Source organism: Littorina saxatilis, linkage group LG8, assembly GCF_037325665.1.
Source record: "Littorina saxatilis isolate snail1 linkage group LG8, US_GU_Lsax_2.0, whole genome shotgun sequence".
Classification (NCBI taxonomy): Eukaryota; Metazoa; Mollusca; class Gastropoda; order Littorinimorpha; family Littorinidae; genus Littorina; species Littorina saxatilis.
Window position 1 is genome coordinate 57,930,426 of NC_090252.1, and position 27,343 is coordinate 57,957,768.

The 27,343-nt window shown below is 41.8% G+C and overlaps 1 protein-coding gene and 1 long non-coding RNA gene across 3 annotated transcripts; one reads left to right on the forward strand and one right to left on the reverse strand.

Moving 5' to 3' along the window:
• The first annotated feature begins 19,214 nt into the window (after window positions 1-19,214).
• On the forward strand, window positions 19,215-24,558 carry LOC138973936 (uncharacterized). 2 transcript variants are annotated; one of them, XM_070346642.1, is made up of 6 exons: window positions 19,215-19,947; window positions 20,768-20,937; window positions 21,325-21,441; window positions 21,843-21,984; window positions 23,391-23,502; window positions 24,422-24,558. In XM_070346642.1, exons 3-5 carry the CDS (start codon window positions 21,330-21,332, stop codon window positions 23,410-23,412), a joined length of 276 nt encoding a protein of 91 aa, XP_070202743.1. In that variant the 5' UTR covers window positions 19,215-19,947; window positions 20,768-20,937; window positions 21,325-21,329; the 3' UTR covers window positions 23,413-23,502; window positions 24,422-24,558. The 2 variants fall into 2 exon arrangements, with proteins under 2 accessions (XP_070202743.1, XP_070202744.1); XM_070346643.1 differs by lacking the exon at window positions 23,391-23,502 and having other exon boundaries at window positions 19,274-19,947; window positions 21,858-21,984; window positions 24,422-24,508.
• Window positions 24,170-27,069, reverse strand: LOC138973937 (uncharacterized). The gene is made up of 2 exons (XR_011458225.1): window positions 26,149-27,069; window positions 24,170-25,296 (listed from the first exon to the last, which is right to left on the reverse strand). It is a non-coding gene; the product is annotated as an uncharacterized lncRNA (long non-coding RNA).
• Window positions 27,070-27,343: the final 274 nt, after the last annotated feature.

Sequence of the window (27,343 nt, forward strand, 5' to 3'; positions counted from 1 at the left end):
TAATTCTCCATGGAGCATGTCGATCATAAATGTTAGTGAAGGCATTCAGCCAGTGCGTTAGAGCAGCATCAGAATTCGTATGATTATAAACCTCAGGGAGAGAGGAATTACAGAGGTCACGGAGAAATGTGTCTTCGTTGAATTGAGAAAAGGATCTATATTTTATTGTCTTGTGGCCAGCTTTAGGATTTTGTATACCCTTTCTCGACCACGTTAGACAAATGGGAAAGTGATCGCTGCAACCACTAGCTGGAACACAACATTCAACAATGTTACGGTGATCAGTCATATAAATATGATCTATCAGAGTGCTGGTGGTTGCTGTGACTCTCGTAGGTGTGCATACTATTTGTTTGAGATTATAGAGGTTAAGCATATCAAGCCACATTTTGTTCTGTTTTAACAAATTAATATTAAGAGTCACCTAACATAATTATTTCCTTTGATTCGAGCAAGACTGCATCTAACATTTGTGTAAAATTATCTGACCAGTTTGCTCGCTCTGCAGGATTTCTATAACAGAAACCTATGAGGAGTGGAGGTGCTCTTTTCAACTTAATTTCTATCCACACCGATTCCACAAACTGCTCAAGGTGTGTTAATCGTGTATAACTAACTGATTCGCTTATGTACAATAGCAAACCAGTTTCTTTACTTTGCTGTGGGTCTCGTCGTAATACATTGTCACCAGGAATAGCAACATCAGAATCTGAAATCTGGTGAGATAATCTGGATTCTGAAAACCCAAAAACGTGAAAGCTTGAACCAGAATTTAAAAGCATAGTAGATATGTCAGTCATTTTGTTAATTGCATGGTTTATATTCAGGTGTCCCACACGAAAACCCTCTTTAGTGGGCCATGCATTTGGACAGCTGATCATTGTGAAACTATAAGTATAACAGCGTTCTAACTCCTGAGCGTTAAAATGAATCGATATATCTACTGAAATATCTTGGTACAAAATAAACAATCTAAAAGTAAATAGCAAACGAGAAAAAAAAGCAATTAAGAAACACAACAATATGTTATCAAAAAGGAATAGACACTGTAATATGAAAAGGGAGACAATAAACTACTTTGAACGAAGAAGCAAGTTACTAATAGGGTGCGTCTCAGAATCTCGTCCTCTGTTTGTGACATTATCACCAAAAGTAAAATCTTCTCAGACAACTTTGATAATACTATTTACACACTTCTCAGGGTGTACCTTTTCAGTTTAAACAAGAAAAAATATAGCATTGCCTTTAGTTTGCCATATATTGAGCATTATTTGGACCATGTGTGCAAAATCACCCGTGTAACATGGAAACCATAAAAGACAAAAAAACTGCATTTATAAGGCTGAAAACAACTTTTATTCAGTTATTATTGTTGAATCACAAGCCATTATAGAGTTCAATATGAAATGACTACATGCAAACAACAAAATAATGTTTTTTTCGAAGTTCCATGCATTCGTTAAATTTCAATACAAAAATGAAAATTTATTACCACAAACATGCAAGACTTACCTTGTGTAAGTTGAAGCTTGTTTCGGATTTAGCCGATACATGTTACAGGAACGTTTATGTCAAGTAATAGAAGAACGCGCATGCGCAGCCTCACTCTTCAGAACATATAATACATACAACATGTACACAAATTAATTATTCTCCTTCAAGAGAACTAGACTATAACGTAACCCAAGGGCTGGGATTTTTATTTCCACAGGATTAGGGTGGGACTTGACATAAACGTTCCTGTAACATGTATCGGCTAAATCCGAAACAAGCTTCAACTTACACAAGGTAAGTCTCGCATGTTTGTGGTAATTTAACCTCAACATGCCAGGACGTTTACGTCAAGGAATTTTTAGAGATATGTGTACATGTTTATCACCACTGTAACCTTCCAAACTGTCAAGTTATATTCTTTGACGAAATCACTCACCTCAATCTTTCTTGAGAAAAGAGTCCAGTAAGACTTGACCCATGTTAACCGAAGGTGTCTTTTTGTAAAAACGGGCAAAGGTGGACTCCGACGACCATCCGGCAGCTTTCATTATGACGTCAATTGGCGTGCCCCTGGCAGCCGCTGCCGACGTACTTGCAGATCTGGTGCTGTGAGCCGTGAACAAAGAGGTATCCACACCTGCTCTACTCAGAGTGTCTCTAATCCACCGAGCCAGTGTATCTTTGGAAATAGGTCCATGAGGCTTTTGATAACTTACGAACAGTTTATCTGTGTCTCTCAAGTCCTTTGTACGACGTAAATATTCTTTGAGGGTTGCAATTACACACAGATTAGGATTTTTGTCAAACGACAATAACTCAATTGGAGCTACATGTTTTCCTTTCTTTGATTGTTTCATCACTGAGTTTATATGAAACACACACTTGTAGCCTGTAAGTTTCATTGACGACAAAGAAAGGGAGTGAATTGTCTGACACCTTTGTCCGGATAGGATAGCAATCAATGTAGCTAACTTACTTGATACTTCTTTTAAAGTCAATTTTCCCAATGGAATAAGATTCTCTAAATAAGAGAGAACTGTGTCTACGTCCCACGTAGCAGAGTATTTAGGGAAAGATGGTCTCAATTCAAACATCCCCTTTACAAACCGCTTAACCAATCTGTGTTCACCAAAAGTGCCACAGTCTTCTATTTCAAGGTAGCCTGAAAGCGCTGATCTCGCAACGCAGATACTACTATAACTTTGTCCAGCAGCAAACAATGTTCCCAGGAAATTTAGTGCATTGATTACAGAAGGGTGAACCGAATCAATGCCTCTTTTACTCGCATACATTTTCCACTTTTTGATGTACACGGCGTACAGTTTAGCTGTCCCTGTTCTCCAGGATGCGCAGACCACTGAGGCTGCTTGCTGCGAAAGTCCTCTGCTTCTGAGCCTACCCCTGATATTTTGCAAATAAGAATTTGCAGTGTTTTTTTCTGAGCCGATGCTCCATGTTTGGGTTTGCAGGCATGTGAAGTAGATTGTCCCTTGCTGACACAAGAACTGGCTTCTCTATCAACAGACTCCCTAACCGAGGGAACCAGGGCTGGCTTGGCCAGTATGGAACCACTATCACACCTTGTGCTTTGTCCTTGTTCATCTTTCGTAGCACCCTGGGCAGTAAACAAAAAGGTGGAAAAACATACAATGGCAAACCATACCACGACATGTTAAGTGCGTTGACACTAACCGCTTCTGGATCCGGCCGATATGCTACGTATCTGGGATACTGACAATTAATTCGGGAAGCAAACAAATCTATCTCTGGCTCAAACTCAAGTATTTGAAGAGCGTGGAAGAGTAAATTCGAATTTAGTTTCCACTCAGCATCTAAATTCAGTTTTCTAGATTCTTCATCAGCTTCGACATTCTCTACACCAGGTATGTACGCAGTTGTCACCCAAATGTCTCTATCTACACAGAAGTTCCAGATTTCCTTCGTCACAGCATTACAGTTAGCTGAGTGATTAGTTCCCATGTTAGCTATGCATGCCACAGCTGTGGTATTATCGAGCATAAGTCGAATGTGAATACCCCTCTTGTCACTCGCGAAAGCCTTCAAAGCAAACAATGCAGCTTGTAGTTCTAACACATTAATGTGCATCTGTTTTTCTGTCTGTGTCCAGTGCCCACCTGTTCTGCCCTCACTACAAGAACAACCCCATCATGTGAGAGACGCATCTGAATGGATAACAAATTCTGGCTCTCCTGGTGAAACCTCAACCGGGCTATCAGCTACTAGAATGTTATTTCTCCACCATTCCATGTCCTGTTTGGCTTCCTCTGAGAAATTCACTTCAGCATCATAGTTTCCATGGTTCTGTTTTAATGCCACAATTTTGTCATTTTCCATGTTTCTGTACCACAGAGCCCCATATTTCACTCCTTGAAAACTAGCCACTGCCATGCCAATCAATTTAGCAAGCTCTCTAATCTTTGATCTCCCTTTGTCCAGTAGACTATTGGCTAATACCACAATCCTGTCCTTCCTTTCTTGAGTCAGCCTCACTGTCATTGTCTCTGAGTTGATTTCAAACCCTAGATACGTAATTTGGTGGGAAGGTCTGATAACTGATTTGGTGGGATGTATGACAAACCCCAGTTTTTGAAACACATCAATTGATGTTTTAACATTTCTGATGCACTCTATCTCAGAATCACCAATCAGCAAAGTGTCGTCTATAAAGATGGTAGAGATAAACCCTAAGCTATGAAGGTGGGCCATAACAGGTTTGAGAATCTTGGTAAACAAACGTGGGCAACACGCCAATCCATTAGGAAAAATCGTAAACTTATACAACTTCCCCTTCCAGAAAAACTTCAGGTACTCTTGTGATTTGTCATTCACATGAACTGAAAAGTAAGCCTCTTTTAAATCCAAAGAAGCAAACCAACAGCACTCTGTCACCAGCGCTAAAGCATGACGTAATGTTTCCATTTTGAAATGATGATACTCAACTGTCTTATTCAAGTTCTTCAGGTTAAGGATAAGTCTAAGCTTATTGTCTTTCTTCGGTCTCACAAAAATAGGTGAGATGTATTCACCCATAGTATGACTGCATTCAACAACTACTCCTTTCCTTATCAGCTCCTCTACTTCTGCGTCAATGGCCAGTGTCTGTTCTTGTGAAAACTTAGGTTGAAAAATCTCACCACTATGCACAGGCACTTCTGTAAAATCAATGTTTACCCCTTGCACCATACTAAGGACAACCTTGTCTGAAGTCAATTTCTCCCACTGTTCTATATTTTCAATAATTTGTCCTGCTTTAAATTTGTCTTTCAGATCATTGAGTAAACAAAGTGTTTGTTGTAAACTGTCATAAAATGTATTCACCTCAGAAACAGGACGCTGGGCAGCATGATCAGAGTTCTTGTCTACTTTCGGTTGTAGTTCCCGCGCGAGTTTCCTCTTGCCCTGAATGACCCCCGGGGACGGTATGTCGTCATTCCTCTCGCTGACTGAGAGGCGTGGCCTCTTCCTAAAAAAGGCCTGCCTCCTCTCTGGCTGTAAGGCTGGAACCGGTGTGCGCCACCACTGCCCCTGCTTGAAGCCGACTTGTAAGCTTCACGCGCTGTGCGAACCTTTTTGTCAACATCTTCTCCAAACAAGTTGTCAGACCCTACCTCTATCTTTGCATTAGCGATAGAAGCGATGTCCTTTGCCAAGCAGGCTTGTAACTGGAATCTGCGTCTCTGAGAGAGTTCTAACTGTGCTGTACCCAAAAGAGCAATGACATCACCATTTGCTGCGGCGAGACCCTCGTTTGCCATTTTTAACACTGTTTCTTTGTCAAGATCGCCGGTCGTCTGGTTTGAAATTTCAAGCATGTCCGAATGAAGCTTGTCTGATGCATTTACTAGTGCGGGGAGGCTTTAGACAACAGTTTTTGAATGTTGTACAGGCGCATGTCATTTTTTCTTGCATTCCTGTCCACACTCCCTTTGTCGTTTAAATGAGGAGCTTTAATTTGCTTGCAATTTTCTGGCACCAAGTGCTTGTCTAGTTTTTCTTGCAATTTCTGGTCTGACATGCGGACAGTGAATCTGTTTTCAACGATTTTTGCCAATTTCTCAGCAACTGGGGCCCCCTCTTTTTCTGCCAGCTCCAGGTCTAATTCCAGAGTGTCCAGAATATCAGGTTTACTAGTGCTACTGTTAGCGTTTTTCACCACCACTTGAAAAACGCTTTCCTCATCTTCCTCCTCGCCCCTGGCGAGCTCATTTGTGTCTTCTTCGCTGACCCTGTCAGCGACAATGCCAGATATGTTACCGACCCTGTCGGAACTGGCTTCATTCTCGTGTTCAACACTGTCACTCTCTTCTAAGTGATGCATCCTTTTCTCCATACGATCAAATCGTTTCATCAACTCCGAAAACATTTCTTGCACTCCAGAGTTAGCGCCACTACGTGACAAATCTGCGCATTCCTTTCGTTCGCTATCTGACTCATCATGACTGAGGTCCGCCATTGTCTTTCCGCTGTATGCGTGGACGCAAATACCAATGAAAGAAAAACTGTTCACTCACCTAAACCATTGATAAATACAATCCAAAAAACTGTCACAATACACAAAACAATCCAAGCAGCACATTGAAGTGCAGCTTTCCACAAATAATTACACACACAAGAAGGATGTAAGCGATAATCCAAGAGATAAAATGTATGTCTGGTAGTAAAGCACTGCGTGCGTATTCAGTGATGGCGCATGCTCGTTCTTCTATTCCTTGACGTAAACGTCCTGGCATGTTGAGGTTAAATTAATGATATCCTGATCAGAACATGTTGATACATGGCATTCATTCAGTCTTATTGACATTTAATCTTCACAATAGCATATATACAAAGATGTGTTGCTCTAAGACAAAATGTTAGAAAGTTATCCCAAAAGAATGCAAAATGGTCACCGATGTAACATGGAAACATCACTTTTGTAACAAAGAAACAGTTATGCTTTTTCCCACAAACTTTACTAAATGAAGCTAATTTTGCAACCAGATTCTTCTTAGAAAAAATGCCAAACACTAAAACAGGAACAGAAAGAAAAAAAGCTGGACAAAATCAAGCAAACTTTGCCCCAAAAAAGAGAAACATTAATGAAAAGTTCATCACCGACGTAACTCGGAAACGAACAACCAGACATGTATTATAAGGTTTGACATGAAGAATGCAAATGTTCAAAAGTGGTTCATTCAATTGTTAAGACAATAAACCAAAGGCATTGGTTACATATAGAACAGTTGCCACTTGTAGTTAATTAATTTATTTTAAAAGAAATAATGCCCAATGGCATTGAAGGTGGGGTCACGAATCATGGTTGCATCAGATGTAGGGACTAAGGAAATATCATCGATCCCTGGAAAGCAATAGTAGTTCCCCTCCGGTTTCCTTCGAAGGAACGTTACCACCAGTTCATCAGGTCGAATCTCTTGCACCTGAAACATGCAAGTACCTGCGATTTCAACTAAAGATTGATGCAATATGTGTACTAGTTTCACTAACATGAATTTGTTTAATGTCTATCAAGATTGTGATGCATCCACATTCACTGGCTAAAAACAAAATAAAGTAATTATTTTGTTCAGACTAACCATTCCATTGAACATACAACTTTTACAATTAAAGAAAACATTGACACTTACCGTTCCTTTAAATGGATTTCGGAAATTTAATTTTGATCATAATTTTTTTATATTTTTAATTTTCAGAGCTTGTTTTTAATCCAAATATAACATATTTATATGTTTTTGGAATCAGGAAATGATGTAAAATAAGATGAACGTAAATGTGGATCGTTTCATATAAAAAAAAAATTTATTACAATTTTCAGATTTTTAATGGCCAAAGTCATTAATTAATTTTTAAGCCACCAAGCTGAAATGCAATACCGAAGTCCGGCCTTCGTCGAAGATTGCTTTACAAAAATTTCAATCAATTTAATTGAAAAATGAGGGTGTGACAGTGCCGCCTCAACTTTTACAAAAAGCCGGATATGACGTCATCAAAAGTATTTGTCGAAAAAAAGAAAAAAACGTCCGGGGATATCATACCCAGGAACTCTCATGTCAAATTTCATAAAGATCGGTCAAGTAATTTAGTCTGAATCGCTCTACACACACACACACGCACAGACAGACAGACACACATACACACATACACCACGACCCTCGTTTTGATTCCCCCTCTATGTTAAAACATTTAGTCAAGTTTTGACCAGGTGAAATCGAAAGAAAACCTATTATTAACAAATGTTTAGCCTAATTTTTCACTTCATAGAATATCATAGTAGCAAAAACTCACCTTTTCTCAAGAACCTTGGGTGTTGATCACTGTCGTAACAAAATCACAGACTTCGGAAACATTCTCGAAATCTTTCTTCGCTGCTGAAAGCTGAACTATTTATCTCTGTAACTGCGCATGCGTAGTCACCCGCACCTCTAAGTCACTACGCGCAAAATAGTTCTAATCTTTCTTCAAAACTCTGAACATTATTTGCAAAACCGTTCACCATCGTAACTGAATTTTGAAGAAGCATGTCATATTGCGCAACTTTCAACTTAGTTTGCAGATGCAATTTTGAGAAAATAATACTTAAATAACATTTAGCTTAGCGATTTTCTATGCCCTTTCATGTCAAGATCGTGTTGAAGATGAATATGCAAATTCTAAAGTTCAAATTTAGGACTTGTTGCTGTTGCACGCGTGTGGAAACCTATGTTACGACAGTGATGGCAAACTTTCAAGCGATTAATTTCGTTTAAAAAAAACAATTCTGTGGACAAAATAACATTTCAACTGTCAAGTACACTTAAACCAAACACACATAACAAGAATAGCAGTCCTTGGACATTCTAAACGATTCTTGTAGTGAGGTGCAAAACTAGTTGATGGTTCATGTCACAGATCACACCTCCATTTTTCACGCATCCAATCATTTCTTTCGCAAAACAACTTTCATAATAATCATGCAAAATACTCAGTTTTGTTTGTACTATTTCTTTATTCATTTTACTTCTCAAAAATACCAATATCATGATTTAAAATTCAGTACGTTTCAATTGTGGGCTAATTTGATTATGGCACACACAAAAGGTTCAGTTTCTGAGACGCACCCAATACTAAGTAAATAAGCAAGTAAAAAGTGATACTGTAATAGCGATCGCAGACAACAAAAATCAATAAGCAAAGGGCGACGTCTCCGAGATTGTCCAAAAGTAGGGATAAAGTTAATATTCGTACTTTCAGTTGGAGACTGTTGTCAAACAATGACACACACGCACACTTGAACGTGGATGATCGCAAATAACGACACAGTTGTGACTAGATCAGTAGACACAAGCACACAGTTATTATCAACCTGACTTCTAAAAGTATAAGAAGAAAGGTTTCACACGTTGGAGAAAGTGTAAATTCACAGTCTTCGGGTCACTTTTGATTGAACACAGTCAAGGTTCGCACTATAACACTGTAGTTTTAAAACTACACACACAATATCGAAAATGTCCCCGTTTAGCATCTGGCCCTTTCGATAGGACAAGATGCACACTACACACTGCAGAGAGGGCACACACTTACTTGGTTATTAAGGAATCTCTCCGATAGTCAATGGCCACGAGCATTTGAAATTCGCACATTTATACGAATACTGGTATTGGTATACTTGTTATGAGTCTTTCTCTTTCTGTTTCACACACACACACACACACACACAGACATACACGCGCGCGCGCACGCACGCACGCACGCACACGTATAGTTACGCTCTCGCACACACGCACACACACACACACACACACACACACGCACACACACACACACACACACACACACACACACACACTTCATTGTTTTCATTCGGAACATACTCTCTTTCGAAGTCACATAGAATGATGAATGATCAGCTAAACAAGTGTAGCGGCTATCACGCCGCCCTGGTAGGGGTAGTGTTGCGGGAAGGCAGGTGGTGGACAGCCATACCCCAAGGGGAACACAGCGCTCCCATGAGGGGAGAAGGGGTGTGGCCCAGGCCAGGGCTGGGGGTGAAGTCGCCTCGCTGTATGCCACCAGTAAGGCGGCGGCGAGAGGGGCAAGCCCGGGGGGCTTTCGAATGGAGAGGCTGGTGCACTTACGAGACGATGTCTGTTGTCTCGGTTGACTAGTGGCATGTGGCTGTCGCTGCCATCACGACCCTGCCATGGCTGTCTCGCTGGTGGAGAGAACCGGACAGGACCGGGACCGTTCCTCGGTGGCTGCCCCTGCGCTCCGTGTTCTGTAACCTCAGCACGGCGATATGGATGTTGTGCGGGGGCCTGAACCGGGTTATGTGCGGGGGTCTCCAACAATGGTTTGCGGGTACCGCTATGGGTGACATCACGCAGCAGGCCAGCGTACTTTATGTTGCACGCCAGTCTGCCGGTGCCCTGACGACTGGGGTGAATGTCGTCCTTGTACAGGGCCTTTCGTGGAGCTCCATTGCTGGTGAGAAAGGTCGGGGTGTGGTCGACCAGCAACACCTTCTCCTTGCTGCAGGCCCTGACCAGGGCGTCGTTTGACGATGCGACGGTCTTCTTCAGTGGATGTTCTCCACATGGTGGGACGATGGAGGAGAAGTGAGGGCGTGCATTGGGAAATACTTTTTTCACTAGTTTTATAATGGCACTCCAGTTTGTTTCGGTGATTGTATTTTCTCGGCATGTGTTAATGCCGATATCAACAACAGCAAGTAGCACATTAGGACATTGGGGAATATGCTTTAGCCTATGTGCTATATCGTCCAAGGCTAGGTCAGAAACACTGATGTTTTCTACACGTTTTCCTGGAAATGTAAGCTCTGGTCTGACAGGGCAAAGAACAGAGTCTCCAATCAGCACGTGTGTGGTTTCTGGGGCCACTCTGCACTCCGCTAGTTGCTGTCGCGGTGTTTTCACGGTGTGCATGGGCCTGCTGACTGCGTGTCTTCTGACTGCTGCTGTTGCTTCTGGTTTGTCACCTGTCATTGGCCTTTCCTGGTTTGCGTTGTGCACGACAACCTCTGTATTGCCTGTGCAGGTGGAAGGAGTATCTCGATCAGAGAGTACAGAAAACCTGTTTGCAACTTTCACGGTGCAGATATCAACACATTCTGTGGTAACAGGAGAACCATCTGTGCTGGCATCAGGCAGACTGTCTGTTTCTGTGTGAACGGAAGACGTCTTTGGTTTTTGGTGAGACTCACTCTGTGCCTGCAGGTGTTTCTTGCAGTCGCCTAACTGAGATTTTAGGTCATGCATTTCCTTGGAAAGTCTGTTGTTCTCTCGTTGGAGTGCATCCATGATTTTGTAAACCTTCTCAAATTTCACCTTCATGTGTTGTTTAAGGTCCCCCTTTACTTGATATTTTGCAGTTTCTATCAGAGACTGAACATCATCTGATAGTTCTGCAGTAAGGTCTGGCAGGGAAGGGGAAGTAAGAGTGGGGCCCTCTGTCGTGGGGGATGCCTCAGGCAGGGTTTGGGCAGGAGTCATAGAGGAAGCGGAAGGCACCAATGGGGATATCTGAGGGCCAACCTCGCTTTCGCTGTCAGCAACGGTGACCTCAGAGGGTCGCACAGACACAGGCAGTAAGCCGGGGGAGGGTCCAGGGGAGATAGCTTTGTCTTCGTCTTCGTCGCCACGGACTGGCGCAGCTTGGTCAGACTCAAGGACTGAAGGGAGGAGATGATCGGACGGGTGGGTGGGTGTGTCAGGCTGATCGACGGAGGGGGGCTCTGAAGTAGGGGGCGTTGTCGACTCAGTTTGCCCGCGAAGCCGACGCGAGGCTCTGATGGGCATTTCCTTTTACTGAGGCTGACCTAGTGCCTCTGCTGTGATGGGGTCAATGTCGCGCATGACCAGACTACGGCTAGCAGAGCGTGACGTACATGGCAGTGGTAGCCTGGTCAGGTTCGCTTGTAGAGTGGGGCCATCTGTTGTACGATTACAGAGTGCGTGAATACCTTCCACAAGACTATTGAATTCGGTGTTCCTCCATGTAGGACACTTAGTGCCTTGTACAAGGATTGTCCCTGTGGTGTAATAGAGAGAGAGAGAGAGAGAGAGAGAGAGAGAGAGAGAGAGAGAGAGAGAGAGAGAGAGAGAGAGAGAGAGAGAGAGAGAGAGAGAGAGAGAGAGAGAGAGAGAGAGAGAGAGAGAGAGAGAGAGAGAGAGAGAGAGAGAGAGAGAAGGCAATAAACAGGCAAGCAAACTACAAATAAACAGACAAACAGAGATGTGCACAGTTAAGAAACGGACAGACCAGTGTGAATTTGTTTAAACAAAACTAAAAGCCAGCAGAGGCAGATTCTTACGCTCAAGCTCGAATTCCATGGTCGTTCGGTATGAGTACAGCCCAGGTTCCGGATCCCAATATGCAGAACAGGTACAGGTCATGTTGACCTCTGTGGCCTGAGAGTTGTCCACTAAGATGAAACTGCTCACTGTACGTCTGTCATCACTGACGTCATCCTCTCGGTCTGCATGGTCAGGGTGCTGACAGTGAAATGTGACGGTCGTCACGCGTGGTTTGCCTCCAGACACCGTGCACGTAATGACGTCTCCTTGCTTCAGTGGTTCTGTCTGGCTTGGCTCTATGCTAATGTTCGGGCTGGATTGTGGGGGGTCTGGATAATATCAATACAATTGAACAGAACGTGTATAATTAAACAATCGAGTCGGCTTATTTTATTTACCATTTTACCAGTCTATTCTGTTACGCCCGAAAAAAAAACCCTACTAGTTAGCTTAAATAAATATTCTTAGGTGATTGCCCTAAAATAGCATTAGCTCTCTTAATCTAAAAGCATTTGATTTTAACCTGTGCTTTGTACGAGGCGAAGTACCCAATATATAGCAAACTTTGATGAATGTTGTCTTGTTTTTGTTGTTGATTATTTGGGTCCAACGGAATGTAGCCGTCGTTAGGTTTGTGTGTGTCTACATGTCTTCAAAGGCTGTTGTTCATTAGGCTATGGTAGAAAGCGACATCCTTTCCGAGACCAATACACCAATATATAAACCAAAAGGGGCATGCAAAAATGGGTTATGGCTTTGATGTAGGAGCTAGGCTGAATGCATGTAATTTGACACGAAGTGTCATCATTTGGCCGTGTGCTAATTACAGCGCCTAGTACGTCCCGGTCTCTTCTTTCTGCACGTCCAACACTACTTATGAACGTCGTGGTGGTATTCACTTGCATTGCTTTCCTTTTCTGTTCATACAATGCTGTCTTTAACCGTGTAAACAGTGAACGTCATGTTCTAAACCATTAAGTGTGTACAATTCATCTATACGGAAATACCAAAGCAGATATACTACGCTATGTACATTTATGATTCTAATTTGCTTGTAATTGCCATATATTGTTGCAACTTTAGAAACAATGTTTGCTCCTGCAAAAGTGTGAATGCAAATAGGTAAACGCATGCATTCATAATTATTGTCTAAATAGAGTATGCAGTGATGGAACTATGTTATATGCCTGTCTCTCGTCTTTTGTCACTTTATGTTGTTCCTTTCGTCAAATTTTGTCAGTTGTCGTTCAGCTTATACCCACATTTCATGTTCACTTGATATAATGCAGTGGAAGTGGAAATCACAGGACCAGGATCTACCAATGTGCAGCTGACGTTCTGGTTGTCGTCCTCCAGCCTGGGAATGAATATGCACACTTTGCCTGACTGTTGCGTCTCACAGCGAGTTTTGTTTTTGCCAGGGGTAAACCAGGTATACTGTCCCTCACCAGAAGATTCTGCCGGACATGTAAGGGTCAGATTTCTGGTTCCATCGGTTACCAGGCTGTCAGGTCCCGGTAAGCGTTGTGTTGGTCGTACAACTGTTGAACACACGCTGTTACACATACTGTAATATTGTATAGGCGACGACACAGAATTTCATGATCCCAAAGTTCCCCCTGTTAAAAGGAAAGAGCACTTAAAGAACACTTGCCGTCCATGTTTATTTGCCTGTAGATCCATGATGTATAATAGTCACATACAACCCAGGCAGCAAAAGATCTGGAAATCATCTGCGGGACAGATGCCAGTTGCCACATATTGTACATATGTCAAAAAGCTTATGGATACCACATGATTACAATTTGTCATGTCGTACGTGATCTGACCATGACCTGCGGCATATCATAGCCAGCTGGATTCTTGCTGGCGCGGGTCAGCTACTCTAGCCACCGCAATTTCCCCAGTATTCTTCTCGGATATTCTACTTACAGAGAGATGTCTTATTTAACAATCAAAAACTAAACTTTTTTTTTTAAATTGTTGTGTCTACAATGCCATGACTCACACAATCTGACCATGACATTTATTTTTTTAATACAAACATTATTATACTAAAACTATTACATAATGTATTTATTTGAATAACAACGACACTATCATTAACCATTTTCTTGTGACAGAAAGTGGTCCCCACAAGTCTGATATCTGTTTGACGAATAATGCTTATTACATGTAACATTAAACTACCATTGTAATCACTTTGTTCATGTTCAATTTTTAAAAGATTATTAAAATAAGAACAAAACAATAATTACATTAAAAACACACACAACATACAAGGTGTGTGCGCGTACAGGGCGGGGTTGGGATGGGTGGGGTGAGGATAAGGAGGAATGGTTGCGACAAGCGCATAAACACTTACAGGAAATAACACAGATTATTGTGCAAAACATTATACCCTTCATTTATAAAACGCATGCATGCATTGCATGGGCACACCAATTCTTATCAACACTATTGACTATTGTAAGCAATATGCAAGTACGCAGATGCAATGTATAACCCTGTTGCAATGAAATAGTTATTTTCTCGCTGTCCTTCAAACATGAACTGAAGTCAAAGCAGCAAGAGACCTCTTTTAGCAAAATATAGTCTTCATCCACACTAAATTTCTAAACTGAACACGGGTTTTCTTTATTTTTTAAACAATTTGTATATAACGCTTAATCAAACAAAACGTAACATTCACAAGGACTTTAACGTGGACAAAGAAGGTTACAAAAAGACATTATTGGAAGGGAATTAAATAAGGGAACAAGATAGGTTAAACAAATGACACACACAACCCTCTCCTTAGAGTATAATGTTTTCCTTCTTTAACTCTCAGCATAATATTGTGAAGTAGTTAGAATTAGCTGCATATCAAGTCAGAAACCAAAATCGCAGTTTGCTAGGCGGGAAAACGTCTGAAGAACTTGATTATTTATACATGTCAACACCTGAATAAAACAATAAGGAAACAAGCATTGTCTTTCTCCTTCAAACTTGTTCGCTCGCTAAGCCGTGCTATTCATCAGTGTCACGTGGTATCGAGGTGATCTGGGAAGTGCGTGTGAGAATAACACAAAATAACATGCAGAAAGATTACCAGGAGCTACATTCTTCTAGATACTATAGCTAACATGAACTGTCATTTAGGCTGTAAACAACACACACACACACACACACACACATTGCTCTGTGAAACCTTTTTAGCAACTTTTTCTCTCTCAAGAGGTCAGGTAATGATCGGCTGCTTGAGGTCACGTGCAAAAGTTGACACCAGCCTCGGTTCAATTTCGTCCCCATTATGACTATACTATCTAGAGTCGCGGGATCAATTCCAGTTATTTTATCTCTCTTTTCGGTGGGATCGATATGTTCAGTTTACAGCTCAAATTGATGCAAACCATCAGAGCGAGGAAAACAATATTAACCAGTGTGTACTCAATAAGTCTGATCTAGGTCAAACCAGAAAAAGCGTCCATGTTGATGTCAGTTCACCCCGTGAAGCACGTGCCAGTGACCCTAGCTTGTCCACCCCACCACATTCCACTGTGTCAATGCTCGCCCCCCTGAATGCCGCAGAGCTTGCTCCACGCATGAATGACGACACACCTGACCCGGATAGCACGCTGTGTATCAACAAACAAGTAAGCCTGTCTTGTGTGCATGAAAACATTGACACCGCCAACCAGTCTTCTGAAGTTGGGGCAAAGGAAGCTCCGTTGTTCGAATATATACTTTCAACGCTGCCTGAGAACAAGAAAACAAAGCTGAAATCTACGTTCAGGAACAATAGGTTTGAGAAAATAGTATGTCAGACCAAAGGTGGCAAGAAAACGCTGCTTGCTGAAAGTGACGATTGTATTCTAGTGTTTGACTGTGAAATGTTTAAAACCAGAACGTATGACGTAATACCAGTGGCAGCAGAAACAGCTTCGGAGGACATGAGACGGGCCGGACATGCTTTACCTACGGAGAGGGCAGCAGGTGAACAGGGTCCGCCTCAAGGAAGAAATTGAGCAACTAAACACAGACTTGCATGACTATGTGCGTCTAATACGAACATTCCTCGAGACTGGAGAAAGACCGTGAATGTCTCTGCCTTTGTGTTGATATAAACAGCATCTTTATTCGCGATCGATCACCTTGACATTGGTCTCAGACTAAAGACACTGTCGACTTGGATGTGACCAAGTGGATACTAATGACGGGTTCGGTTTTCCACCCGGTGTATTTTTTGTCCGTTCCTTCGTTGCGCGTGATGTGTAATATCCCCATTGCAAGGGGCCAATGGCCTATAGCAATTAAACTTTCGTATTCGTATTCGTATTCGTATTCTCTCTCTCTCTCTCTCGCTCTCTCTCTCTCTCTCTCTCTCTCTCTCTCTCTCTCTCTCTCTCTCTCTCTCTCTCTCTCTCTCTCTCTCTCTCTCTCTCTCTCTCTCTCTCTCTCTCTCTCTCTCTCTCTGTTTTATTATGTTTTTACCGACAGCCATTGCTAGTGATTTTAATTAGCTGCTGTATTTACGTTAATGACCTTCCACTTCACTTCTCTGACAACTCAGTAGAATGCCACATGCTCGCTGATGACACAACACTACGGACACAAAATAGACGCCTTGAAAATATTCAACAATCTCTTCAGCACACCCTTAGAGACATCTCACAATGGTGCTCTGAAAACAACATGGTCCGAAACCCTCTGAAATCTAAGTCAATGGTAATTACAACGCGCCAGAAGCATCAGTTGTCCCCCCTCTCACTAGATCTCACCATCAACGGAAACTCAATAGAAAAGGTTACCGAACACAAACTGCTAGGCGTGATTATCGATGATAAGCTTACGTGGCATTCCCACATAGAACATCTGTGTAAACGCGTTTCAAGAAATTTATTCCTACTTTCAAAACTTCAGTCAGTCATAACTTTAGACGCCCGAAAAATGTTCTACAACGCCCACATCAAACCTCACATTGATTATGCCTCTGTCATCTGGGACGGCTGTAGTGATGCATTATTCAAAACTATAAATTCTCGTCATCGTAGGTCAGCTAAACTCATTCTGCCTGACCCATCACTAACTACTGACGCAAAACTGACAGCCCTCAATATACCTCAACTTAAACAACAGCTTTTATTTAATAAATCAGTTTTCATGCACAAGATCCTACATGACCAAGCACCCGAATATCTAACTCACTTGTTTCAATCAACACCTTCTCGGTATTCCACTTTCAAGCATAATCTGGCCTGCCCGAAGCCACGCATTGACATATTTAAAACTAGTCTTTCATACTCGGGAGCTTATGTCTGGAACTCCCTACCTACATGCTTAAAATCGACCAGTAACCTTAAAACATTCAAAACACATCTGCAAAAATACATTCAAACATCACTTTAATGTAATGTGCCTGGTTGCTCAAACGTATGTGTGCCTTTTATCCTTCTGAAAATGTGCATGTGTGTGTCTTGCGTCAACTTGGTGTGATAAGAATACATTCTCTTGTATTACTCCTTCTAGTATCTAAGATAGTATTACTGCATTTTATATTGGCTTGGTGATTCCTTCATAAATCTTAGGTCACTTTTTTTTTTCTTTTTTTTTTTTTTACTTTGCTACCTGATCCTTTATTTGGTTAGTGTGTCGTGTTATGTTGGCTTGCCTTATAAGTTAGTTGATCTTCTGTGTGTGTGTGCGTGTGCGTGTATATATTATATATATATATATATATATATATATATGTGTGTGTGTGTGTGTGTTCTGATAATGTATGGTTGTATTGCCCGTATTGTGATATCTGTATATATCATGTCGGTAAAAAATGATCTTATTCTTATATTACTATTATTGCGTGTGTCTGCGTTTCATCATAAAAAGTTTGTTCCTATGTATTCCCATTTCGATTATAACCATTTTGCTTAGATCAGGACTAGCTGTAAGAAAGGTCCTACGGACCTAATGCTATCTTTCCTGTAATAAAGTTCAAAGTTCAAAGTTCAAAGTTCTCTCTCTCACTCTCTTTCTCTCTCTCTCTCTCTCTCTCTCTCTCTCTCTCTCTCTCTCTCTCTCTCTATATATATATATATATATATATATATATATATATATATCTTTCTCTCTCTCTCTCTCTCTCTCTCTCTCTCTCTCTCTCTCTCTCTCTCTCTCAGATACACAGAGAGACAGACACTGACACGGATATTAACAGTTAAACAGATTACAATACACATTCTCGTTCGTCTGTGGGAGCACGGTAAACTCTCGTTGCATACTTACACCAGCATGTCACATTAATAATTCACAGCCTCACACATACGTAGAATCTTACAAATAATGATAGAAAGAGAGGGAGACAGAGACATATACACAGACACACAGACAGACAGACAGACAGGCATACAAGCAGCTCGACACACATGACACAAGGGCGGAGGGATACGACATGTGTGTCTTGTGCCTTGATAAGACATGACACAACTTACAGTTGGACAGCGCAAGATACTTATTTTCAGACAGCAAAATTATGTAAAATTGTATGACTGATAGGATTTTAGCAATGCTGGGATACAGACACACACACATAATTATACACACTGACGCCTCGTTTCAAATAGCACATATCCGATGTAACAGCTGTGTAAGTACTACCGTGTCTATCAGCTGGTTTTAAATGAACGCGTGCTGTAGGTATTTCAACACACACCATCTTGCACATAATTGTACAGTCGTGAAAATCAGAGAGAAGACGGGTTGACTTAAAATATATAGAGATTGGTGGGTATATGTGTAATTCCTCGTATAAATTAGTTGTTATGTTACGTCAATAAAATGGCAATGCATAATTGACTTACCTTGGCTGTTCACTAAGCATGAGCAAAGTGACAACAGGACAAATATCAGCAGATTGAGTGTCATATTGTCGTAATATTAACAATTAGCTCTCGAAGTTGTATTCACTCCGTTGCAATTGGGATAACACTAAGAGCAGACAGATGTACAGCGCGTACAGGTTGATCATAATGTGTTTAGTAGGCTAGCGGGCGAGACACTGTTGTGGAGAGGTTTACTTCCTCGTTGCATGATAAACCACGCTCTAAATATGCTATTAATACCACCCGTCATAACAAAAAACATTAGGCAGATGTGTGGGAAATAAGTGCAAATCTGTGTGATGAAGCCGTTTTGTGTAAATCCAGTCACACGACAGGGCAGGCCATTTATTCTCCAATCACATTCAACAAACTGATTGATTGTACATAGGGTAGTGTATACATATAAACAGTGGCACCTTCAACACATATATCCCGAAATACAAATTCGCAAGAGCAAGATTCCCGCGTTGAAACTACTCAGAAAAGCTAAAACTCGTGTCAGTATTAATTTGCTTGATTTTGTAGGAGAATGGATTATCTGTCTAGTCATATAACACATTTTAAAATGGACGTCATCCTCACACATATCTGTATATCTGCCTATTTTTTGTTTGTTATGAGGCGTAGTATAGTGTGGTAAAAGAGCACGGGACGGCCATGGTATACAGAGCCCGCTGTGTGACGCCGCTCTCGCTTGCATTACATTATCTTGAGATATGTGTGCGTGCCCTTAGGAATACGGATGCATAGCTTTTCGATGAAACAGTTTGTGGAGTCAGAAGGAAACTAATTGTGCTTTCACAGTTCGTGCGAGTCCGCATCGTGTCAAAATCGTAATCAATTTTTTGTTAGAAAAGTGATAATGAATAAGACATGGAGTCAAAATAGAACAGACTGTGAGTGTGAATGCATGTGAGATTGATCGTGTTTTTCTTATGTGTTTGTAAAATGAGTGAATTGCTTAGATAAGGTTCAGAAAACGATTGCTGTCACAATGTGAAGGTATCATTTTCCCACTTTGACACACCTTTTTGTCTAGGTTAGAGTGGGGACCTTTTGCGGAATCACTGAGTTTCTTAATTGACACCTACATAATATGACGGTCCCAGTGGCGTGGTGGTAAGACGTCGGCCTCCTAATCGGGAGGTCGTGAGTTCGAATCCCGGTCGCTGCCGCCTGGTGGATTAAGAGTGGATATTTTTTTCCGATCTCGAGCTCAAAGATGCAGGTGTCCATTCTCTGTCTGCTGGTGTTGCCAGCAACCATCTTTGCTGTGCCTTGTACTGGTAAGTCTGGATATCATATACGAGTTATTCTCCAGAGCTGTGTACCAGTAGGAACCTTTTTGCGAAGTTGACATTTCTTTACTAAACGGAGACATTTTAACCATACACAGTGATTTCATTTATAAGAACTGGTTCCGTATATGTCCTTGCATGGCCTGCAGATAATGAATCAGAAAAGTAATGCTTGCACATTTTGTTTGTCTACGTTCGGTAGATTACAAGCGTTTTAACGTACGTCAACTTCGTAACTTGCAAGCCGAAGGTTGTGACATCGATTTGAATACAAACAATTATATAACAAAAGACACACATATATTATGTTTACTATGTTTCTTGTTTCATGTTTGTAAAATTTTCTAACAGGAGTATAATTGAAACAAGTAAAGAGAATGCATTTGTACCGTATGATCATTTAATTGACTGAAAATGCATGTCAAAAAAATGGTACACAGCTCTGGTGAATAACCCAAATCTTTAACAAGCATAGATTGTGTGCATGCTGGTTTTGAGTGTGGCTAACTATGCCGTGCCATGTTCCGATGTGAAAGGATGCCGTGTGTGCCTGTTTGAAAGTCCTGCGGATTATGATTGCTAGAAAAAAAAGTGTCCCTTGACTTCGTGTCCTAGTAACATAAGTCCCTGGATACTATTTCGTGCGTGCTTGTGTGCGTGCTTGTGTGCGTTCGTGCGTCCGCGCGTCCTTGTGTGTTAATCATGATGAAGTTAAACTCGTTATTGACTTTATGCAATGCTTGTGTTTGAAACACACAAATGGTTCATTGAATAAATCATTGTTTTAACCAATCAATTGTTTCGACAGATGCCTACACCCAGCCTACGACCCAGCCGCCCACCCAGCCCCCCACCGAGCCCCCCACAACGGCCATTGAAGTGACCACTGAATACGTCCCTCCCCCTGCCGCCTTCCCCAGGGGGACATACGCTCTGATCAGACCTAACGCTGGTTGCCTCTTGTCTAGTGGATTTAAGGTGAGACTGTGTCAGTGTGTGTGTGAGTGTGTGTGTGAGTGTGTGTGTGTGACTGTGTGTGTGTAAAAGAGAGAGAGAGAGAGAGAGAGGGAGAGAGGGAGAGAGAGAGAGAGACAGAGACAGAGAGAGAGAGAGAGAGAGAGTCAGAGGGAGAGAGAAAGAGAAAGAGAGAGAGAGAGAGAGAGAGAGAGAGAGAGAGAGTTTATTTGTCTGTGCGCGCGTTGATGTGTGTGTTAATGTGTGTGCGTGTGTGTATGCATGAATGTGCGTGCGTGCGTGTATACATTTGCATGCGTGCACTTTTGTGCAAGCGTGATTGAGTGCGCGAGTGCGCGTGCGTAGGGCCTTAAATAACAAAGGCGAAATGTTATAATTTCTGTGCTGCAGGTTTCATGAAGAAGGACAGCATCAAAATGCTGTTCTGCACCAAGATCAACGCTAGAGGATCCTACGACTTTCCAGCTGGCGACTACTGCGTCATCAAGAGTGGCGACTGTCCGACTGGTCAGTTCCACAGTTCTTCCTATATGCCTATATACTTAGTCAGCAAAACTGGGCCTTTATGACTTTTTGTCAGCTGAGGTGACGTAGACCTTCACCTTTTTTAGTCAGGAGAGGAGACCTTGGCTTTCTTAGTCAGCAGCGGAGACCTTCACTTTCTTAGTCAGCTGAGGAAACTCTCACTTTCTTGTTCAGCTGAGGAGACATTCACTTTCTTAGTCAGCAGATACTGTTGATACCCTGTTTACTCAGATTGTGTTCATAAACTCTGCAAATGTCCGCCCATTTGACCTCTCCCACCATTTTGAGACCTGATCTTCTCAGATATTGTCTTGGAAGGGGGTTCCACTGTAATGGAAATCGAAATGTGAAATGCTTGCAAACGGCTCAAGTTGTATTTGTAGCACCGCCACTAACAGGGTTCTCTGAGGGTTCCATCTATTGGGACGACGAGAACGACAATAACCAGAACGCGGAGCCCAACAACCCAAGATACAACCCCGCCGGCACCTTCAACAGCAATACCAAAATTGAGTTCTGCTGCCGGTAAGTTGATCATCATCTTCCGAATGTTTCACAGTTCACGAGCGAACATGCTCGCTTCCACGACAATATTATGACATGCAGTTCTGCTGCTAGTAAGTTGATTCTCATCTTCCGAACTTCCCACAGTTCACGAGCGAACATGCTCGCTTCAACGACGATATACCGAGATCGTTGAAACCTGTCTTCACTCCGAGACAGGGGCCGGGTAGCTCAGGTGGTAGTGAACTTGACTTGTGATTCTGGGGTCACAGGTTCGATTCCAGGCCGGGACGGTTACGGGCCAACTGTGTGTGCAGACTCTGAGACGATATCCATGTCCCACCCCCGTTTTACTACCGTGGCGCGTTAAAGACCTCGGTCATTCTGCCGTAAGTGCAGGTGGCTGATTACACCTAAACACGCACACACGTGACCTGGGTAGCGCGACTCCTGTTGCTACTAGCTTTCCACTCGGAGGAAGCGAACCACATTTCTCAGCATTGCGATAATGGAGTAAATGAAAGGAAATGAAAAACAAGTCGCGTAAGGCGAAAATACAACATTTAGTCAAGTAGCTGTCGAACTCACAGAATGAAACTGAACGCAACGCAACGCAGCAAGACCGTATACTCGTAGCATCGTCACTCCACCGCCCGTGGCAAAGGCAGTGCCCGTGGAATTGACAAGAAGAGCGGGGTATTCGTTGCGCTGAGAAGGATAGCACGCTTTTCTGTACCTCTCTTCGTTTTAACTTTCTGAGCGTGTTTTTAATCCAAACATATCATATCTATATATTTTTGGAATCAGGAACCGACAAGGAATAAGATGAAAGTGTTTTTAAATTGATTTCGAAAAAAAAATTTTGATAATAATTTTTATATATTTAATTTTCAGAGCTTGTTTTTAATCCGAATATAACATATTTATATGTTTTTGGAATCAGCAAATGATGGAAAATAAGATGAACGTAAATTTGGATCGTTTTATACATTTTTATTTTTTTTTACAATTTTAAGATTTTTAATGACCAAAGTCATTAATTAATTTTTAAGCCACCAAGCTGAAATGCAATACCGAACCCCGGGCTTCGTCGAAGATTACTTGACCAAAATTTCAACCAATTTGGTTGAAAAATGAGGGCGTGACAGTGCCGTCTCAACTTTCACGAAAAGCCGGATATGACGTCAAAAAAATGAAAAAAACGTTCGGGGATTTCATACCCAGGAACTCTCATGTCAAATTTCATAAAGATCGGTCCAGTAGTTTAGTCTGAATCGCTCTACACACACACACACACGCACACACGCACGCACATACACCACGACCCTCGTTTCGATTCCCCCTCGATGTTAAAATATTTAGTCAAAACTTGACTAAATATAATGAAAATTGAAATGAAAACAGTACTGTGTCTTTTGTGTCTGTAGTGATGACGGCGCTTCAGACTAAGCAATCAAGCTTCCTATTCGTCGCGCTTTCTACCTGATGCGCTAGAAGGGACCCTGCCAGCAAGTGGCTGAGATGACCGTCACTGAAGAGGTGAGTGTGAAACGGCTGGATTAGAGTGCGGGGGCAGGGGTGGGGGGACGTATTCCGGAAGCCCCCCTTCCCTTACCCGGCAAATGTATCTTTTGTTTCTCTTACAGATACCCAAATACTTCTTTCGAATGCTATATTTTAACAGCATCTAGGTTCTCGCCCCAACCCCCCCCCCCCCCACACTCCTCCCCTCATCGCCTGGCAAATAATGTTACCTCTGCCTCATCGTATAAGCCTCTCCCTCTTAAACACTGGGTTTAGGCCTATGTTAGGTTCAAAGTTGAAAAATTAAACAGCCAGTTAATGACGTCCGACAACGATACATGCATAGCCTGGCGGTGACCTTACGATTCATTTGTTTCTTCTGATATTCATGACAAAATCACCGAGATAGACCTTTTTTGTTTGAAAATCTATGTTAGTTCTTAGGATAAGTGACACAATGTTTTATCTGACCACTTACTTCGCAATATGACGTCTTTTCCAACTTGTTTCGCTTATGACGTCAGGGATGTCACTTTGGAATACAGGGTCAAGAAGAGCAGTCTTGGTTTATTCAGACGTTTGTCAATAAAAAGTAGCCTTGGTCACCGATGAAATATGGGTACCAGCAGGCCATGAATATACAAACAGCTGTGTGATTAAGAATCAAACAACAACACTGGTATATTATTGGAACTTTTAATCAAGACAAAACCAAACATTAAAATCATTATACTTCGACCAAATGGCCTTACAGTGGACAGACAGACAAACACATGCGATACAGATCAGGAACCAAGCTTGAAAACAGTTCCAAGTCATCGGCGAGAACTAAGGCCAGTCAATGTTTAATGACAAAATGAATGACGCAGACAAGCAACGCGGTTGGTTCATCAAATGTGAATGTAACAATGGATGTGATTGGTTGATCCTACAGGTTGTTCAATGGGACGACGAAGATAATGTAAACAAGGAGTCAGGAGCTTACCCATTGGACACTGCCAGAGATCCTACCAATCACGAGTTTCATTTCTGCTTCTACAACCCCAGACAACCGGAGTGCAATAAGCAATGAGCAGTCTGATTGGCTGATGCTCTTGCTTGCCTCTGGTTTCCCAACTGGAGTGACAAGTGATCTGATAGGTCGGTCGCACAGTGTCAAGATCTCCGATTGGCCGGTTATGGTTCTTTTGGTTTTGAAGCCTCGACGTTTAATGTATTTATACATGTAAATACGCAAAGGTTGTACTTACATTTGTGGTTTTCGAAAGAGATTTGCGAAAACGATAATTTATTTGCTAGGCAAATATATAAGTAACATCAATTTTACTTTTGACACTTCTGTTTTGGAGTGGACCCCGTGTATGTGTGTGTGTGTGTGTGTGTGTGTGTGTGTGTGTGTGTGTGTGTGTGTGTGTGTGTGTGTGTGTGTGTGTGTGTGTGTGTGTGTGTGTGTGTGTGTGTGTGTGTGTGTGTGTGAGTGAGTTTCTTTCGACTTTTCTGTGATGTGTCGTTTTGCCACTAGCTGACGAAAACACTCACATTGTAGGTTCACTCGGTACGATGTACGGGCTGAAATCACGCCTTGAGAGTCTATCACGATGCATGTCACATTCTTGTTGTCGTCCCCCAGTCTGGGAGTGAAGGTACACATGTTGTCTGGAGTTCCTGTATTGCAGCGGTTTGTTTCAGTCCCCGGGGTGACCCAGACGTACCGCTCCACAAGAAGCGTTTCTGACTGGCATGTTAAGGTCAGATTTCTCGTCCCGTCGGTCACCAGGACGTCAGGCCCAGTGATGGTCAGTTTCACATCTAATACACACACACACACACACACACACACACACACACACACACACACACACACACACACACACACACACACACACACACACCCACACACACAAACACACACATACACACACACACACACACACGAGTACACACACATTATGTTTTCACAACAATGTCTGTTCTATGGGGACTTGCTAAAGGGTCATGAGAGAGAGAGAGAGAGAGAGAGAGAGAGAGAGAGAGAGAGAGAGAGAGAGAGAGAGAGAGAGAGAGAGAGAGAGAGAGAGAGAGAGAGAGAGAGAGAGGGAGAGAGAGAGAGAGAGAGAGGGGATGTGGGTTAGGGGAAATAATTAGAACTACCTTCACGTACAGTTACACATATAGGCCTACATGTCTTACGCATTTACACTCACGGGGTATTCAATAATCATTTACAATTACAACGCTACTATCTTTAACATTTCAGCCGGCGTTTCACCATGCAGCTGTCGAAGTTTTATAGCTTGGAAAATAAACTTGGAAATGAGGCAACACCTTTCAACATCTGAAAATATCAAAATGGTGCACGTGACACAGAACATAAACACATCCTTCCTGTAAATCTGTTCTTAAATCAGAATATAACGAACAACACAAGAGGAAGTGGTGCTCATCTTTGGCTACATTTTCGCAAGAAAAAAACAATATATTGATTTTAAAAAAAAACCTGTCTTGTTTCAGGTTGTTACAACATTGGCAGAACACCAAGTCTAAACTGTGTGCTACTCTAAAACAGTAAATATCAATATTGGACAAATAAACTTTCAACATGCAGCACATATTTAAATTTAACGTATTTGAGTTATAAATAACTATTCATTTCAAACTTACCTTGACCTTCGACAGAACGTAAACACATCAAACACACGAACATTAGAAATGTTAGCATGGTTCCTTGGACGGTATAAACACGTTATCTTCGTTCACAGCTTCTACCTCAAACAGTGTTACATGCAAAACGATTTTCGAAAAAGATAAACAGCTAATCTGTGGGGAATAATAGGCTATTTACACAACGAAAAGCAAAACGATACACAAAGCAGGTAGAGGCACAGCAGCTAGCTAACATTTATAATATGTAACGCAGAACGAATGTTCGTCAATCCAAGGTAGCATACTTGCGCGTAGTTCGCCTGTTGGCTGTACATGTACAACATACTTCCTCGTTGACTATTTTCTGTTTGCGGAAAAAAACACATTAGGAACGATACAACAAAATAAAAAAAGATAACCGTGACAAAAATAACTTCATATAAGGTATGAGACTGCCTGTGTGTACACATTAAGCCCGTCTTTCTCGGGCAGGCTTTAATACCCATCGACATTTTTGTGAAAGGTTTTAGGACGAACTAAGCGAACAATTTCACTGCCGGAGTTTAGTGCATCGGCAAGAGATATAATCTTAGAATCACTTTTGAGTTGGACATGACAAAATAAATATTGTCGGTCGGTTCTGTTTGTTTGTTTGCTTAACGCCCAGCCGACCACGAAAGGCCATATCAGGGCGGTCCCTTATAGTTGCACAGAGTGATAATCATTGTAATGTTAAAACTATGACATATTTGTGCATTTGTTAATTGATCGGATTTTATGTTTCCTGAAAAACCAAAGTTTCTTGACGTTAACAAATAAAACACTACTTTGTTACATTATGTGTATTTAGTTATACTTTGTTTGTATCAACCTTGATGTGTTATAAATGTCCTGAGTCCACTGGATTTAAATGCGGATTCACGTTTTTTAACTGGCTCTGTGTGTGTACGTGTGCGTGTGCTATGCAGGGCGGCGGTGGTTATATTACTGGATGTCTGGTTGTTTTTGAGTGTATGTCTCGCCGTATGTCAGTGTTGATGTTACGAGACCCGCTGGCAGTTTTCCACTAAACAAAATAAAGAAGATAAAAAACAAATCCTGTTGCAGTGAGGGTACGGATTGTAAACTTTCCACCCCCCCCCCCCTCCTCCACTTTCGCGTTGTTTAATCACCCGGCACATTTCTTCTTGTAAAGCCTATGATTTTATGTCCA